This window comes from Periplaneta americana, chromosome 14, assembly GCF_040183065.1.
Source record: "Periplaneta americana isolate PAMFEO1 chromosome 14, P.americana_PAMFEO1_priV1, whole genome shotgun sequence".
Lineage (NCBI taxonomy): Eukaryota > Metazoa > Arthropoda > Insecta > Blattodea > Blattidae > Periplaneta > Periplaneta americana.
The window spans coordinates 112,300,089-112,317,913 of NC_091130.1; the positions used below are offsets into that span (position 1 = coordinate 112,300,089).

The 17,825-nt window shown below is 37.1% G+C and overlaps 1 protein-coding gene across 1 annotated transcript in view; it reads left to right on the forward strand.

Annotated features, from left to right (window-relative positions):
• Positions 1-17,825, forward strand: part of LOC138713678 (uncharacterized) — a 344,968-nt gene that overhangs the window by 87,404 nt on the left and 239,739 nt on the right. Inside the window, exon 2 of the mRNA XM_069845950.1 lies at positions 9,934-10,406. Coding sequence (XP_069702051.1) covers positions 10,340-10,406 — 67 coding nt within the window. The 5' untranslated portion in view covers positions 9,934-10,339. The remainder of the gene's footprint in view (positions 1-9,933; positions 10,407-17,825) is intronic.

Below are 17,825 nucleotides of genomic sequence, written 5' to 3' on the forward strand. Positions count from 1 at the left end.
CAATTTCTCTACACCTTCGATTATAATTTATAATTTTATTTAATTTTGTTTTAACTGAATGTAATTATTGCATAACGTATTTAGTATTGTTTACTGTCTATTAATTAGTGTATTTATATTGTAATTATGACTCATGCCTACTACTACTTCTTTAAAATTGTGTATTATCTCTACATAATGTATTTCACATGTAACAAACTACAACCCTAATATACCAAAGGTAAAATAGGGTTTCAATATTTGGATAACAATAATAATAATAATGAGACTACGCGTAAGAAAAGAGTGCGAACAATGCGTGATTTAATTTAACCAATTAAAATGCATGCTTTGTTCCACTGGACCACTGTGATTAGTCGAGTTGTGATTCGTGGCGTAAGAATAATTTTATCGCAGTCAGTGTTTTACCGTAGCGCGATATAACTCTATAACGCTGGCTAAGCACCTGTCTACTTCGAAAGTATGATTGCATTGCGTGTCTGCTTAAGGCGTTGTATTCTGCTGACACCTTTCCTGGACTGTCTCAAATCTAACACCGCAGTCTAGTATATACAGTAACGAAGCTCAATACGTAGTAAATATGCATCCATAGATAGTTGCGAGCCACTAGGATCGCTAATATCGCTTCATTTGAGACAATGCGAAATAGTACCGGCACATTGTATGGTTCCTAGCAGCCTCACAACTCAAGCTTCGTGACTGTATATACTATACTGTGCTAAGACCCCACAGGAAATCTTGTTACAGGGCATTCTTTAGCATAGCAATGCCCCCTTCTTAAAAAAAAACGATGCCTCAGTCGCACGTGCGTTTTCATTGAACTTGTCTGGCCTAGTGATCGTGGATTAGATTCCAGAATACATTCATATACACAAGCAACAGAGAGAGTTTACAGAGAGTTAATCTCGTGTCAAGGACTCTTTCTGCTCAGGCAGGCTTACGGGATATTTATTCCCTCGCCATTGGCTTTCAAATGCACACCATGTAGCCTACACTATGAATCTGGTGGTCGTTGAATTACAAAGAAGAGCGGAATCACTAATAATGATTTTAAAACTTGGTTTATGCATTCTAATTGGTTTTAGATTTTCTCTGTTAAATTTTGAGATGTTCTATAATTTTGTGTTGGTTCGGTTCGGTTCGTTGCATGGCGTCAGCTCTAACACTTATCTACTGTAGGCACAATGATAGATTTTGGATAGTCCTTTCCCTTCATTACAATAAAATTTCACAATATGGTGTATTATTAAGATAACACAATATTTCTCTCTCTCGCATTTACTTTTGTTTTTGTCGGGGCCCCAATATACATTCTTTTCTCCTCACGCATATCTCACACACACGCATATTTCAATGTAATTCGCTCCATTCTTAAGCTAAATATTTATCCTAAAAGCATTCAAGTCTTAACTCTGAGTTCTGTGTTGGACGCCTTTTCGTACATACCGCACTTCCTTATGCTGACACATGCAGTTCAGTTCCGTGCTGAGCGCTGATAGCGTTCCAGCTGGCGAGTGACGTCACCTGTCCTTCGAAGCTCCCGTTGCTTACTCTGCGTTCCATGTTGAACCACCGTCACGTCTGGCGTTCTCGAAGCCTAGAACACATACATACAGTAAGTTCGAGTAGCACATTGGTTAAATTAAGATAATCATTTACGTACTCAAGACTCACTCCAATCTTACTCACACCGAATACAGTGACATCAAAATGGAGTCCCGAAGACAAGCCGATTTTATAGAAAAAAAATACCAAGGGTTTAAATCCTTATTCTGCCAACATTCTCGCCGCCATAACTCCACCGTATATGTAGCGAGAACAAAGCCGATAATTGCGGCGAATAGGGCTCCTTGAAGTCTATCTGCAGTGTAAAGGGCAACCTTCTGACTCCAGACATATGGACGGTAGACGCTGGCAAATGTTCAAAAAATGGTAATTATGTCTTTTCAAAACAGACTTTACACAAGTGGAACGAAGGGGCTCAGATATCCGTCCATTTCACTCTAGCATCCCCGCATGTTTACAACTAATCACCAATAAAAGCGAGCAAATCCAATGCACTTTTTCCTAGCGTTATTTTTTTGGCCTGCCTGAAACAATACTAACAATACCATCCCATCGCACCTCCTCATACTCATCCTCTTTCACAATAGCCCTGCCAAGACTCTGGAATTCGTTACCTGCTAGCATCCGGGACTGTCGAAATAAAATTGAATTCAAACGCAAACTTACTAGGCACTTGGTCAGTAATTGAGACTCGTTCAGACATGGTTTCTTGTAAATAGTTCTCTTAATCTATCACAATATATTTCAATATCCAGTAATTTCATCACTCTAGAATTTTGTTATTCTAGGTTTAATTTGTAATTCAGTAAATACAAAAATATTCTTTGTTCTTAACTTCTATGATAAAATGTCTAGCTTTCATTAATCAGGTAATCTTATCGTACTTTAATTTTTAATTTTTATTGTAATTGTAATTATAAATTTAATATTAATTGTAATTTTATTGTTCATATTATAGTTGTAATCCCCTGGTAGAGGGGCAGAGAAGGCTTGACGGCCTCATCTCTACCAGGGTAAATAAATAAATACTAAATACTAAGTACTAAAATGTTCAGTCACTAATATCCGGAAATAATGGCGATATCGAGGAACGGGATGCGGTGATGTATTCCCCCTTGCCTCACACCGAATAGAGTAACATCAAAATGGGAATCCCGAACACAAGCTGATTTTCGAGAAAAAAATACCAGGGCTTTAACCCCAATTACTTCAACATTCTTGCCGATATAACTCCACCGTATGTGTAGTGAGAACAAAGCTGAGAGGTGCGGCGAATAGAGCTCTTCGAACTCTATCTGTAGTGTAAAGGGAAAACCCTCTAACCCCAGGCATATGGACGGCAAAGTTTCGAAAAATGGTAATTTTGACTCTCCGAAACACACTTTACTCTACACAAGGAGAATGAAGGAACTCAGACACCCGCTCTTTTCATTGTAGCATCCCCGCATGTCTACTACCAATCACCAGTAAAATCGGGCAAATCCATTGCTCTTTTTCCTAGCCATATTTTTTTGCTTGCATGAAATGTTTCCGTCTCTAATCTCCGGAAATAATGCCGATATCGAGGAACGGAATGCAATGTTGTATTACCCGTTGACTCACTTCGAATACAGTAGCATCAAAATGGGAGTCCCAAACACACGCTGATTTTCCAGAAAACAATACCAAGGTCTATTCCGCCAAACATTCTCGTCGCTATAACTCCATCGTATGTGTAGTGAGAACAGAGCTGATAAGTAAGGCGATTAGAGCTCCTCAAACTATATCTGTAGTGTAAAAGGCAACCATTTGTCCCAGGCATATGGATGGTAGAGGCCCGCAAAGTTTCAAAGAATGGTAATTTTGATTTTCCAAAACAGACTTTACTCTATACAAGGAGAACGAAGGGGCACAGACACCCGCCCTTTTCACTGTAGCATCCCCGCATTTTGACCAGTAATCGCCAGTAAAATCGAGCAAAACCATTCCACTTTTTCCTAGCCTTATTTTTTTTTTTGCCCTGCCTAAAATGTTTCAGTCTTTAATCTCCGGATATGATGGCGATATCGAGGAACGTGATGCGGTGTTGTATTCCCCCTTGACTCACACCGAATACAGTAGCATCACAATGGGAATCCCGAACACAAGTTGATATTCGAGAAAAAAATACGAACCCTTATTCCGCAACATTCTCGCCACCGTATCTCCACCGTATGTGTAGTGAGAACAGAGATGATAATTGCGACGAATAGAGCTCCTCGAATTGTATGTGTAGTGTAAAGGTCAATACTCTGCCCCCACGCGTATGGACGGTAGAGGCCGGCAAAAATAAAAAAAGTACTAATTTTAAATTAAAAAAACAGACTTCATCTACCAAGGAGAACGAAGGGGCCCAAACAAGCGCCTTTTTCACTATAGCATACCTGCATGTTTACTACTAATCGGCAGTAAAATCGAGCAAATCCATTGCACTTTTTCTTAGCCTTATTTTTTTGGCCTGCCTAAAATGTTTCAGTCTCTAATTTCCGGAAATAATGACGATTTCGACGATCGGGCTGCGGTGTTGTATTCCCTCTTTACTCACTCCGTATACTGTAGCATCAAAATTGGAATCCCAAACACATGGTGATTTTCGGGAAAAAAATACAGAGGCTTTAAACCATTATTCTGCCAACATTCTCGCCGATATAACTCCACCGTATGTGTAGCGAGAACAAAGCTGATAAGTGCGGCGAATAGACCTCCTCGAAGTCTATCTGTAGTATAAAGGGCAACCCTCTGACCCCAGGCATATGGACGGTACGGGCCGGAAAATTTCCAAAAATGATAATTTAGACTTTCCAAAACAGACTTTACTCTACACAAGGAAAAGGAAGGGGCTCAGACACCCGCCCTTTTCACTGTAGCATCCCTGCATGTTTACTACTAATCGCCAGTAAAATCGAGCAATGCCATTGCACTTTTTTCCAGCGATACTTCTTTGGCCTGCCTAAAATATTTCAGTCTCTAATCTCCGGAAATAATGACGATATCGACGAACGGGATGCGGTGTTGTATTCCCCCTTGACTCACTCCGAATACAGTAGCATCTAAATGGGAATCCCGAACACAAGCTGATTTTCGAGAAAAAAAAATACCATGGCTAAAGCCAACATTCTCGCCACCATAACTCCGCCGTATGTGTAGTGAGAGCAAAGTTGATAAGTGCGGCGAATATAGCTCCTCGAACTCTATCTGTAGCGTAAAGGGCAAACCTCTGCCCCCAGGTAAATGGACGGTAGAAGCCGGTAAATTAAAAAAAAAAAATAGTAATTTTCAAATTCCAAAACAGACTTTACTCTACACAAGGAGAACGAAGGGGCTCAGACACCCGCCTTTTTCACTGTAGCATCCCCGCATGTTTACTACTGATCACCAGTAAAATCGAGCATATTGCTTGCACTTTTTCCAAGCTTTAGTTTTTTGGTCTGCCTAAAATGTTTCAGTCTCTAATCTCCGGAAGTAATGGCGATATCAAGGAACGGGATGCGATGTTGACTCACTCCGAATACAGTAGCATCAAAATGGGAATCCCGAACACAAGTTGATTTTGGAGAAAAAATACCAAGGCCCCTATTCTATTGAAAATGTTACCGCCAAATACATTGGAACAATATTATAAACTTAGGACCTAATAATTGATTGAAATAGATACCAAGGATAACTTAATAAAACTCTTTCTAAGCATATTACATCATATATAATTCGTATTTGACGCAATAATCCAGCATTTTCAATTGCAAATTATTATTTCCTTTTTGTAAATCTATGTTGAACATTTATAAATCATTAACAGTGTCATTTTTTAGCTACAGTTGTAAGGCGGGATCACTTATATCACTTACAAAAGAAAGTGAAATCAAATCGAGAATTTTGGAACGGAAAGTTTTAAGGACTTAACTGAGGTTTAACCGGGGTTTTCCCTGAACTCATTAAAAGCATATGTTGGGTAATTTTCCGCGATGGGCCCTGGACTCATTTCGCTACCATTATCACCTTCATCTCACTTAGACCCTAGTTAACTATAGCCGTTGATAAAGGTAGTAAAATAACCAGTTAAGAAATTACATCGAAACACATTCCCTTCAGGTACATTCATGTTCTCAGTATCAGTGCCAGCTGGAAGATTAACAACTAGGCTATATAAAACGTACAAACATTCTTCCGAAATTCAATATTCAGAATGGGTCTCGGGGAAAATGTGCGCGGTCACGCTAAATGTAACGTAAAATGTGTCTATGTGTGGGACTGTAGAGGACTTCCACATAGCTTTCGCATTTGGGTAGTTAAAAAGACATATGACACGACAGTGACCATACCTCAAGAGTGTTGTGACAATAGTTGAGCCCCGGGTGGTTGGGGAGCGTGTTTAATGCCTGTAAGTCACCTGCAAATACCCCCACTCTGTCTTCTTTTAGAACTCATAGCAAGTCGTTAAAGTCCTCAGGGGACGATTTCGTAAGGTTGCATTTCTGTTATTGCTTTCTGTCACGCGTTTACAGGAGCTTGATTGGCTGTTTCCACATTGCGTCACAAAGTCGTGCCCAAGATTAAAGCAATGACCACATGGACAAAAAACCGGACGTGAAACAGTCTTCGTATCTACTGTGTTCACAGTCCTTACAAGATAAAGAAGGCAGGAGCCTTTGTTTCTTGATAACTTTAATACGACTTAAAGTCCGCAGCAGATTCTGCGATAGTGCTAGGCAAATTCATTAAAAAACTTTATAACCGTAGATGCACATTGTAAGACGGTCTAGTGAAGCGAGATATTTTCATTATGAAAATAATTTACCATTTCACAGCCACATTAACAGAATGCACCCCAAATTGGATTACAATTTACTTACTTACGAATGACTTTTAAGAAACATAAACCCGCCATCGGTCCCTATCGTGTGCAAGATTATTCCACTCTCTATCATCATATCCACCTCCCACAAATTCATTTTGAAATTATCCTCCCATCTACGTCTTGACCTTCCCAAAGATCTTTTTCTTTCCGGTCTCCCAACCAATGCTCTATATGCATTTCTGGATTCGCCCATACGTGCTACATGTCCTGCCCATCTCAAACGTCTGGATTTAATGTTCCTAATTATGTCAGGTGAACAATACAATGCGTGCAGTTCTGCGTTGTGTAACTTTCTTCATTCTCCTGTAACTTCATCACGCTCAGCCCCAAATATTTTCCTAAGCATCTTATTCTCAAACACCCTTAACCTAAGTTCCTCTCTCAAAGTGAGAGTCCAAGTTTCACAACCATAAAGAACATCCGGTAATATAACTGTTTTATAAATTCTAACTTTCAGATTTTTTGACAGCAGACTAGATGACAAAAACTTTTCAACCGAATAATAACACACATTTTCCATATTTATTCTGCGTTTAATTTCCTTCCAAGTGACATTTATATTTGAAGGGTACACGGGAAAAACGAACAACGTCACATTTCCATTAAGATTGAGATATTGATCTATTTAAGTATATTACTGCAAAACTTATTGATTTTTCTACTTGAAATGAAGGAAATGATGAGTTTATCCCTAGTTTTAATTCTCCTTTGCCACTTTTAGTAAAAAAAAACACTAAAGTTTGTAGTAATACAGTGAAATAGATAACGACATCAGCCTTAAAGGAATTGTGACATAGTTCGTTTTTCCCGTGTACCCTTCATTTGTTACTGTTGCTCCAAGATATTTGAATTTTTCCACCTCTTCGAAGGATAAATCTCCAATTTTTATATTTCCATTCTATACAATATTCTGGTCACGAGACATAATCATATGCTTTGTCTTTTCGGGATTTACTTCCAAACCTATCGCTTTACTTGCTTCAAGTAAAATTTCCGTGCTTCTCCTAACATATTCATGTCATCCGCATAGACAAGAAGCTAATTTAACACGTTCAATTCCAAACCCTGTCTGTTATCCTGAACTTCCCTAATGGAATATTGTAGAGCGAAGTTAAAAAGTACAGGTGAAAGTTTTAAATTAAATACTAGAACTATTAAAATTGACAAGATTAAGATATTTAAATATAAATTTGTTACATATCCTTGGGCCTAAATTACTACTATTATTAAATACTGTAGCAGTGTTGGGTTTTGGCTCAAACAATCTTAAAGAATTCATACCTTTTGTTTCGTAACTATGAGAATACAATTCAAAATTACTTCGATTTTTATGTATGAATTTTATTAATACGATATAATAATTTTGTCTTATTTTAAGAACATTAAAGTCTTAAAACAATTTCTGAGATGGAAAATCAATAAGTTTTTTGAAGACATATTTTAATTATTTTCTTCTGTAATAAATAAAGTAGATTAAAATTGGATTTAAATAAGCTACCCCATCTTATAATTCCATACATAATTACCGATTGAAATAAAGTCAAGTATATTGTGCGTAATAAACTTATTGACAAGTAATTCCTCAATAAAACAAAATAATATATTATTTTACGTAATTTATTACAAAGGTAATTAATGTGTTGGTTCCATTTTAAATGACTGTCGAAAATTATGCCTAAATACTTAACTTCAGAGGACTCCTTAATAATCGCACATTTACACAATATAAGGCAAGAATTAGAATTACTTACTTACTTACTAGCTTTTAAGGAACCCGGAGGTTCATTGCCGCCCTCACATAAGCCCGTCTTCGGTCTCTATCCTGTGCAAGATTAATCCAGTCTCTATCATCATATCCCACCTCCCTGAAATCCATTTTAATATTATTTTCCCATCTACGTCTCGGCTTTCCCAAAGGTCTTTTTCCCTCTGGTCTCCCAACCAACACTCTATATGCATTTCTGGATTTGCCCATACGTGTTACATGCCCTGCCCATCTCAAACGTCTGGATTTAATATTCCTAATTACGTCAGGTGAAGAATACAATACGTGCAGTTCTGCGTTGGGTAACTTTCTCCATTCTCCTGTAACTTCATCCCTCTTAGCCACAAATATTTTCCTAAGCATCTTATTCTCAAGCACCCTTAACCTATGTTCCTCTCTCAAAGTGAGAGTCCAAGTTTCAGAACCATAAAGAACAACTGGTAATATAACTGTTTTATAAATTCTAACTTTCAGATTTCTTGACAGCAGACTGGATTATAAAAGCTTCTCAACCGAATAATAACAGGCATTTCCCATATTTATTCTGCGTTTAATATCCTCCCGAGTATCATTAATATTTGTTACTGTTGCTCCCAGGTATTTGATTTTTTCCACTTCTTCAAGAGATAAATTTCCAATTTTTATATTTCCATTTCATACAATATTCTCGTCACGAGACTTAATCATATACTTTGTCTTTTAGGGATTTACTTCCAAACTAAAGAATTAGAATTATGTAATTTAATACTTAATATAGATGTAGTAGGTTAGTTACATTTTTCAGACAATGAGACTGGAACAACTATGGTTTTATTTTCGTTGATAGAAGGATAATTTATGTCAAATCATTTTTTTATTAATTTAAGTCCATTATTTGATTTGCCAAATAACCGAGAGAGATGCAATTATATAATTACATTAAGTATAATGAGAGAAAATTTCCCGTCTTCATTAACTCTCTGTGTAGGGTGAATCATCTGTTGTATAGTCCTTAAAAATATTTATGCTCGACCATGCCGAAATGTAGTAATTATACACCTGGTAGCAGTCCTTTAATGCATGTCATTAAAGTACACCTACTCATTAAAGTACAGGTTTTTTCAGCCAATGACAACTGAGCTTACAGGTGTTCAACCAATGACAAGTCAGCTTTGTATCGTTATAAAACCGCAAGCATCGATTATTCTCGGATATGCAATCGAAAGAGAATTAGCGAAAAGTCACGGAGGCTGGAAATCCAATACTGTCGCAGAAGGTTATGTTCTGTTACTACAATAATTAGCGTTAATTGTAAATAATATTCAAATAAATTCAATTTGTAATCTCGTTTTTCAATAATCGAATTCAATAATCAAGGCTATGCCAAGTTTAACGGGATTACATCAAGGTCAATGACATTATTGTTCCTCGGAAAAAAATGAATACTTTCGCGTCTGCGCACATCTCACAATTCACGACCTAGAACAAGGTCACTTCCGATCTTGTCAGATACAAAAAAATGTATACATCTGAATAATTTCAAGTTAGAAATATGGTCGAACATAAAAAGTCGTATAAAACTCGCCTATAATGGTAATTAAGAAGCTCGTATGAAAATTATGAAACTCGCTTGCGCTCGTTTCATAAACATCCATACTCGCTTCTTAATTACTATCATTATAGGCTCGTCGCATAATGTACCATTAATTGATATTCCAAAATTTAATTCATTCTGTTTCTTTTCCAGCAGAGCTTCGATGTGAAGGAGTTCTTCGCCAATTAATGACAGACGGAGAAAAATGATGGCCTCGTAATCAACACGAGAGAAGGGGACCTGTGTAACTAACCCCTCACAACTGTAACGATGCTGTGAAATGGGTTCAATTGGACAAATGTTGTTGTCAAGGCTACCGCGTTCTGGACTCTAATTCCCTGGTATTCGAACTAGGAGAGCGGGCACACTACTCGAGTCCAAATTGAAAGGAGATCAGTCTTTGTAAGGCAGAGTGTGTCTTGTGTATAATGACCTGGTTCGTAGATTAGTTTAATGTGACATTAACGGAAGAGACTGAAGAAGTAGGAAGTAGTTGAGTCACACTCTTAAAGGCAGCACAACCCACTGCGCATATTCAAGAGGAAGTACGACCTCAAGAACCATGAGCGAAGACTCAACTCATTTCATCATCGTCACTTTTATTCTGTCAGCCGTCTTGTTACCTCAAGGTAAGTCATTTTCAATCTGATATTTAGTGTAATCTTGTTCCTTGCACTATATTTATAACATTCTTATGAATCGTGCATCAAAATCCTTGTAAGATATTAACGTTCTTAAGATGTTCGTGAGACATTCTGCTTTTCAGTGGGGCAGTTAAGGTGTAAATAGTGGGTAGGCTAGGCTGACCAGACGTCCTCTTTTGTCCGGACATGTCCTCCTTTTTAGGCCTCTGTCCGGGGTCCGGGTGGATTTTTAAAAAATCAAGAAATGTTGTCCTTTTCATAACTTGTATGCCTATGTCTGATATTTTTAAATTATCTGATTTGACGTCTTTTTAAAGGAATTTTCCTATAGGTGGCAGCAGCATTGACAGAATATACTCTTTGCCAACGATCATAACTCTCTTTGCATACAAAGTAATATTAAATTCACATTTTGTGCGGGCTTTTTATATATTTTGATAATTGTAGTTCTCATATTACACAGAAGATTAATAAAAATTTGTCTACCCAAACTATGGATTGCCCAACAAATTTAATTTATACACACTTAAAAGTATCAGCTATTGAAGAAATTTATAAATATAGTTTACTAACTTACTACCACAGAAATCAAATAAAACATAAATCTAATCGACATGAACATCGTACTCTAAGACAAAAGTCTACTTTCCCATTAATTGGGCCTAAATATCATACAAGTGCAGCTCTTAAACATGGTGCTAGTTTCAGCCCAAGACTTTATAATAAAATTACAACCCATTTTCCAATTTTGAAATATTTTAAAATTGAAGCTTTTAAAAAAGAAATTTATAAAATTATTCATGATGTATAATATTAACTAATGTGTGTATTTTTTCATATTTTATTTCACGTTTTTATTGAATATCACTGGCTTCTATTTGATTGCCAATTTATAGTAAATGTGTTTTTCTCTCTTTTTTATTTCTTTCTTCTTCTTCTTTTTTTTTGCGCTTGTGTGTTATTTATTGGTTTTAATTAAGTTACTTAGTGTATTTAGTAAACTGTCCTTGTAAATTTTATGTTATATTATTGACTAAGACCACACCATACACGAGCCTGGCTCTTACGGTAGTGGCTAGAAACATTTTGTTTTATAATACTAATTTGTGGTCCTCCAGCATGGGGGTTGGGCGAAGGGCTAACAACCCATCACCGTAAAAAGCAGCTTGTTACGAAACCTAACAGTAAGCCTCGGAATGGGTAAGATAATATTAACAGGATTTGAGGGAGGTGGGATATGATGGTAGAGACTGGATTAATCTTGCTCAGGATAGGGACCAATGGCGGGCTTATGTGAGGACGGCAATGAACCTCCGGGTTCCTTAAAAGCCAGTAAGTAAGTAATATTAATTTGTACTCACTAGGTAGCTAACTAGTTAAATATGTAGTTAACTACAAAATCATTTTATATTATTAAGTTTTACCATAAGTATACTGTAATAAAGTAGACATTGACATAATTTAAATACATTTAAACGTTCATGCTTTTTTATTTAAATATCCAATAGGAATCCATAATACTATTACAAGCATAAACAATAGTAGTTAAATACTAAATGAAATATCAGTGATGCAGAAATACCTTCTCCTATTGTGATTACGTAAGGTCTCTTTGTAACTGAGTAGGAGAAACATTCTAGGGGAAACTTTGCTAACTTCTCCAAGTAAAGCAAAACATCTTTAAATTATATTCAGAGAGACAGAGAGAGGGAGCATGAAGACGTAGTTATTGTAGCATCCCCTGTAATGCAGATGATAAACTCGTGATGCTTATGCAGCTGTTACGATCTTTACCGGTACGCTGAACTCATAAATCTCGTAGCGAAAAATAATTAAGTTATAAAATGCAACGCACAGCATTAAGTTGCTATGCGCGTGCGCAAATACACTACATCCGAATACGCTCTCATAATATTTTACATAGTATATAACTAGGTAAATCATGGATCCGTTAAAAATATAATTTTTTCTGATCTGTTATTTAAGGACGTTGTATTAACTGCGAAGGTATATAGATTTAAAAAAAGTTGGTTTACAACGTTTCAGAAATGATAGAGGAGGTAAAAACAAACATCTTCCTTATGTGAAAAAAAAAATCTAGCAGATGTAGGCTACCACTTTACCAGAAGGTGTTCTAAAAGGGTAGGTTGCTTGACTTCCATCAGACCATTTACCAGTCAGTTCTGTTTTGACTGTTTTGCCTGTACCACGCCGTAAGGCGAATCGTGTTAGAAACGCATGAATGGATTGCTAAAAAAGCTAAGTTTACTTACATTCTGCTGGTAGTAACGTGGCCGCTTCGATCGCCGGACTTAACCCCTATGGATTTCTTTGTGTGGGGGATACGAAATTTCTGGTTTACGACACCCTGATAAATACGGCACAAGAGCTAGTTGCTCGCTTTATTGAAGCTACAGTGACTATTGGAAAAACTCCTGACTTTTTAGTGTAGCCTATCAGACTGTCTGTAGTACGTAGAAATCAACTGAGCATTCGGTTAAACGGAACGTAGTTTGAACCACATCTCAGACAACATTATTTCACACCACTGCATTCAGGTAACAGAGTCTGAACACACTCTCTTCACATCACTTATTGACTTGTAATGCCGAAAAGACAGGTTTGAGAGGTTCTTGTCACATAAAAAAGGTATTAATGAGGGTGTACCAGCCCATCGGCCGCATGTGACCCCTCACCCGCTCACCCAATGGAGGCCTCCCACACCCCCCCCCCCCGCTCTAAGTTCATATCGCCATACAGGATCCATTCCAACCGCCCTTCCAAGGTGTCGAAGCGCCCTTGGAAGTGCTCTTAAGGAATGAATGCTGGCAGAGATATTGCGGGAAGGCTGGGAACCCAGGAACGGTTGCGGAGAGGACCCTCTCCCGTAAGCGGATGAAGACATGCGTCTTGACCTGAGTACGTCTACTGAATGAGATGAAGACGATGAATGATATTATATGAAATCTAAATTATTTTTCTACACGGGAGGGAAAGTGAAAATGGACCGTGGCAATGAAAATTTCAATCCGGCATTTGCCTAAGTAACTGTGGAAAACCACGGAAGAACCACAGTCAGGTTGGTCGCTCCAGGAATCGACCTCCCGAATGCGAGTACCATGCGGAACGCATGAGTCAACTCGCTCGTTATTTAGTCTATTAATTAAAGAGTTAGTCTAATTTCTAATCAAAACACAGTTTTTCAGTAACCACCCGTTTATCCGTGTTTTTATTTATCCGAGGTAGCCTTGGTCCACATTAATAGCCGGTTTCTGGAAAGACAGTTATCTGTACATACTGAGTTATCTACGATTTAACGCGCTGATATGTTTGAAACGAGTTTCCGAAACAACAGTTATCGTCATCTTTACAGTATCTGTGCTTCAACTGGTAACTGTGCCTCAGCCTGTAGTTATCTGGCTGTTAGTACTGATTCGAACAAATACCGACATGCGGCGCTACTGCATTACTGTTTCGTGAATTATAATAACTGATATTAAATAATAATAATATAAACCGAAATTAATTAATTTACTATATTATCGGTATAATTTAAAAAAATTTGGCGTTTTATTTACGTAACTTACGGTAAATGTTCTACTTTCTATGACATTTTAGGATAATAATGTGTTTGTAAAAACAATTTCGAATATCTTAAGCTTAATTTTCTTCATAAACTTCAGATTCTATTTCGTCAGTCAAGGAATATTTTATTATTGGGTGTTCTACCAATGGCAATGGTATTTCGGTCTCTGAAAAGTCCATTTGAACACAAGAACGCATTCATATGGACGAATGTAACGACATATTTTATAATACCAATATGGCTGCCATGACCACCACAGCTGACTGCTGTTGCAGTTTTGCAGCAGGAATTATATCTAGCCCTCTCTCCATTGGAATTATTTACCTCGATGATCACGCCAAATAACAATTATTGCCTTTTTAATCATATTACGATTGAGATGGAAGTGCACATGTACACTATCGTTTATCACACGGTTCCTTAAATAAAAGCCTTGCTCCTACTAGTACAGAGCTCACTGTCATATTACTACTGAAAACTTCTGCAAATAAAAGTAACTATAAATAACTAAAAAAATCACTAACAAAATACTAGTGGAGACATCTATGGACAACAAGAGATACTGAACCTGAAGTTACCTCAATTGTTAGTTACAAGATCTGATAAATTTACATTTAACTTTTCGGAAACTCGTGAAAGTTATCAGTGCAGTCAAATTTATAAGTGCAGTTAAGTAACTGACAGTTAACTGAGGTGTACCAGAAAACGGGCATAACTCGGATAATCGTGCTGCATATTAATATCATTAAATATGCTTCAGAGAAATGTTAAGTCAGTTGTAACTGAAGTGAAACATCGAACATAATCGAAGTCGATCTATTTCCACCTTCATAGTCAAGTTTCATTAGTACAATATATTTATTCTGATTTGGGAACGTGGACGAAAGAACACAAATTCTCTGATGTATGAAAACCGTCCTTGCACATCCTATGACAATAAGTTGCTGTCTTTTCCAACAAGAACTCGGAACCCCCTGTGTTCTTTACAGTCCTACCAAATACCTTTACGTGAATGATTCTACTTTAGTCACGTCTCGTCTATTAAGAAGTTGGGAAGTACGTCGCCTTAAATTCTGAAATTGTAGACAGTTCGCTGAAATTTTATTCTCACAAGAACGTCGCTCCTCCTCATTGTTCCACATGAAGAGGGAGGGATCCGGGGAATTTTCCCCTTTCTGGATTTTATTTTTCAAATGCTGCATTCCTCTGTTCATTTCAAACAGAGGAAATAAATATCGTAAGTCTACTGTTATTGTTATTTTAATCATACGAGTTTGCAAGTTTACAGCAAGTTACTACATGGGTATAACCAGGGTCATGACTCAGTACTAGCGCGTTGGGAGTATAAGACAGGGGACTAGGATTCAAATCACGCTACACCCTGAAGGGATTTTCTATGGGTACTCCGATCCCCCTGTGGCATCGCAGCAATTGCCCATCATACGATCATAATTAATTAATAATTATTAATTAATTCACGAATGCAATTGAAGGGTTCAGAACCATAGTGGGCCAAGCGCCATTTACTGAAGACGTAGGAAACAAGGGTTAAAATTAAGTTATTACCATAATTCAATGGAAACATTTAGCAAGTATTATAAAGTATACACATTAAAATTAAATGATATGTCGATGTTCATTAGACTATGGTATTCACTTAACTTCAACCCTTGCTTTTTCCATTTTTAATAAATGGCGCTTGGCCCATTATGGCTCTGAACCTTCAATTTAGATTCACCGCCTGTGGTGCTTAGTTTTCGTGGGCTGGAGGGGGGACGGGTGCTTACTCTTGGGCTTGCTTTGGCCCATTGTGCGCCCTACACATGTGATGATTATCCATCCCAAGTCCTACAGGTGGCCTGGAAGGTAAGTGAGTTATAGTACCTCAATCCCTGATAGAGCTACGTCCCATTCACAAACGATTAACCTGATAAACTCCAGAGGCCCAGAGCACCAAGCCCTTCCTGAATCAGCATTGTGAAACCGACGCTGACAGGTGAGTCACCCTGTCTCGACCCTGATAGGGAGCAAGGTCCTATCCGAACACTAATAGTCTTGCAAGCCCCTGATGTCCCGTAGCCCCATACACTTTCTATATCAGAATCCGAAACCTTTACTGTCTCCAAGACTTTATCCCTGCCTATTTTTATTACTGCAAATGATAAATGAAATTGTATTATGTTGCATTTATTTACATTCCATTGTATTCATACATCGCTTCACAGCTGGAATAAGGAACATATAACAAATATAATAGTACTACAAAGTCTTAATTATAGCAAAGTCTAGTTGAAATATATACAGAAAAGTTTTACAATATATTAGCACGATCCTTAATACAAGACAGAAATATTCATGAAGCGTTGTTGAATGTCATGAATTCTCCTACAGAATAGAAGGCGTGAGAAATTCTTTAATTTGGCCAAAAATAATCTTACTATTTTTAGAGTTTGATTTTTTATATCCTTAGGGAGGCTATTAAAAATTTTGTTGATATATAACGCACTCCTTTTTGATAGCACGATAGATTTGTCGATGGATTATGAAAGTTATATTTGACAAGTATTTATGCTATGAACTGTTGAATTAGTTACAAAGTTTTCACGATTACATACGAGGAAGTTTATTAATTAAAACATATATTGACAAGTCATGGGCATTATTTGTAGTTTTTTTTAAATGGTCCTACACGATTCCCTTGATTTGGAACCTACTATTATTCTAATTACTCTTTTTTATAGTGAGAATATACTATTATTATCTGTAGAATTTCCGCAGAATATTATTTGAAAACTCACTATCGAATGTAAGTATGCAAAGTATATTGTTATTAAGGTAATTGATATTTACTATCTTTTGCATAGATCTAATAGCAAAACATACTGAATTTAATTTGGGAGTGATTTTTTAATATGATTTTTTCAATTTAACAGAGACCTATTATGGGTTCGTAAGCAAGGAAATTTCATTATTCTTGTTTCTGTTGGGGACCTGTTGTTAATTATAGGGGAAGGTGGAGCGTGTTGGTGAAATGATAGAGGAAAATGGAAGTGAGAAAAGTTCACCACAAATTCCATCACGACCTCATCAGGGATCGAACCTTGGCCGACTGGATGGAAGACCAGCTAAGAATTGAACCACAGACGCGACCCCGCCTCAAGCGCAGTTAGGATAGTCTTTGACGAACCAAGTGATCTACTCTTCCATTGAGCTCTATACCACGTCTACTACGTATATACATTCACGAAACTTGGGATGATTTTTTGCATTTCTCGCAATAGTTGCTAGCCGCTTGGAGCGCTGTGAGTACTAGGAACAATAAACTGTGCCACAGCCATCGTGATCTAATACAGGCCGCAAGGCAGACCATGTAACTCGCTTAACCCGATCACGAAGGGCGGCGTTTCAACCACATAAATTAGTTGGAATGCATAAACAGTAACATATGTTTCTCTAAAATGTAATGTAATTCATTAATAAAATTTGAAACAATGATTATGAGACACTTCAGACATAATTCACTTGCGAGTTAAGGAGTAATATTAGGCTATTTATGGTGTGAAAATTACGTTGTTCGTATGTGTAATACCTGCTTTTATTTCGATTAAATATTGCGAAATTCTTGTACATTCATTTATGCACGTTTCAATAATTTTCACTTGCACCGCACGGATATATAGATATGTTGAAATTATAGGTTATGTTTACTGTACTAGTTGCCCCTTTCTGTCTAAATTTAGTGATCTCCAATGCCTTGCCATTCATATGAAAATTACAGGTTATGTTTACTATATTTAACTTAGGCCTATATTCCTAAA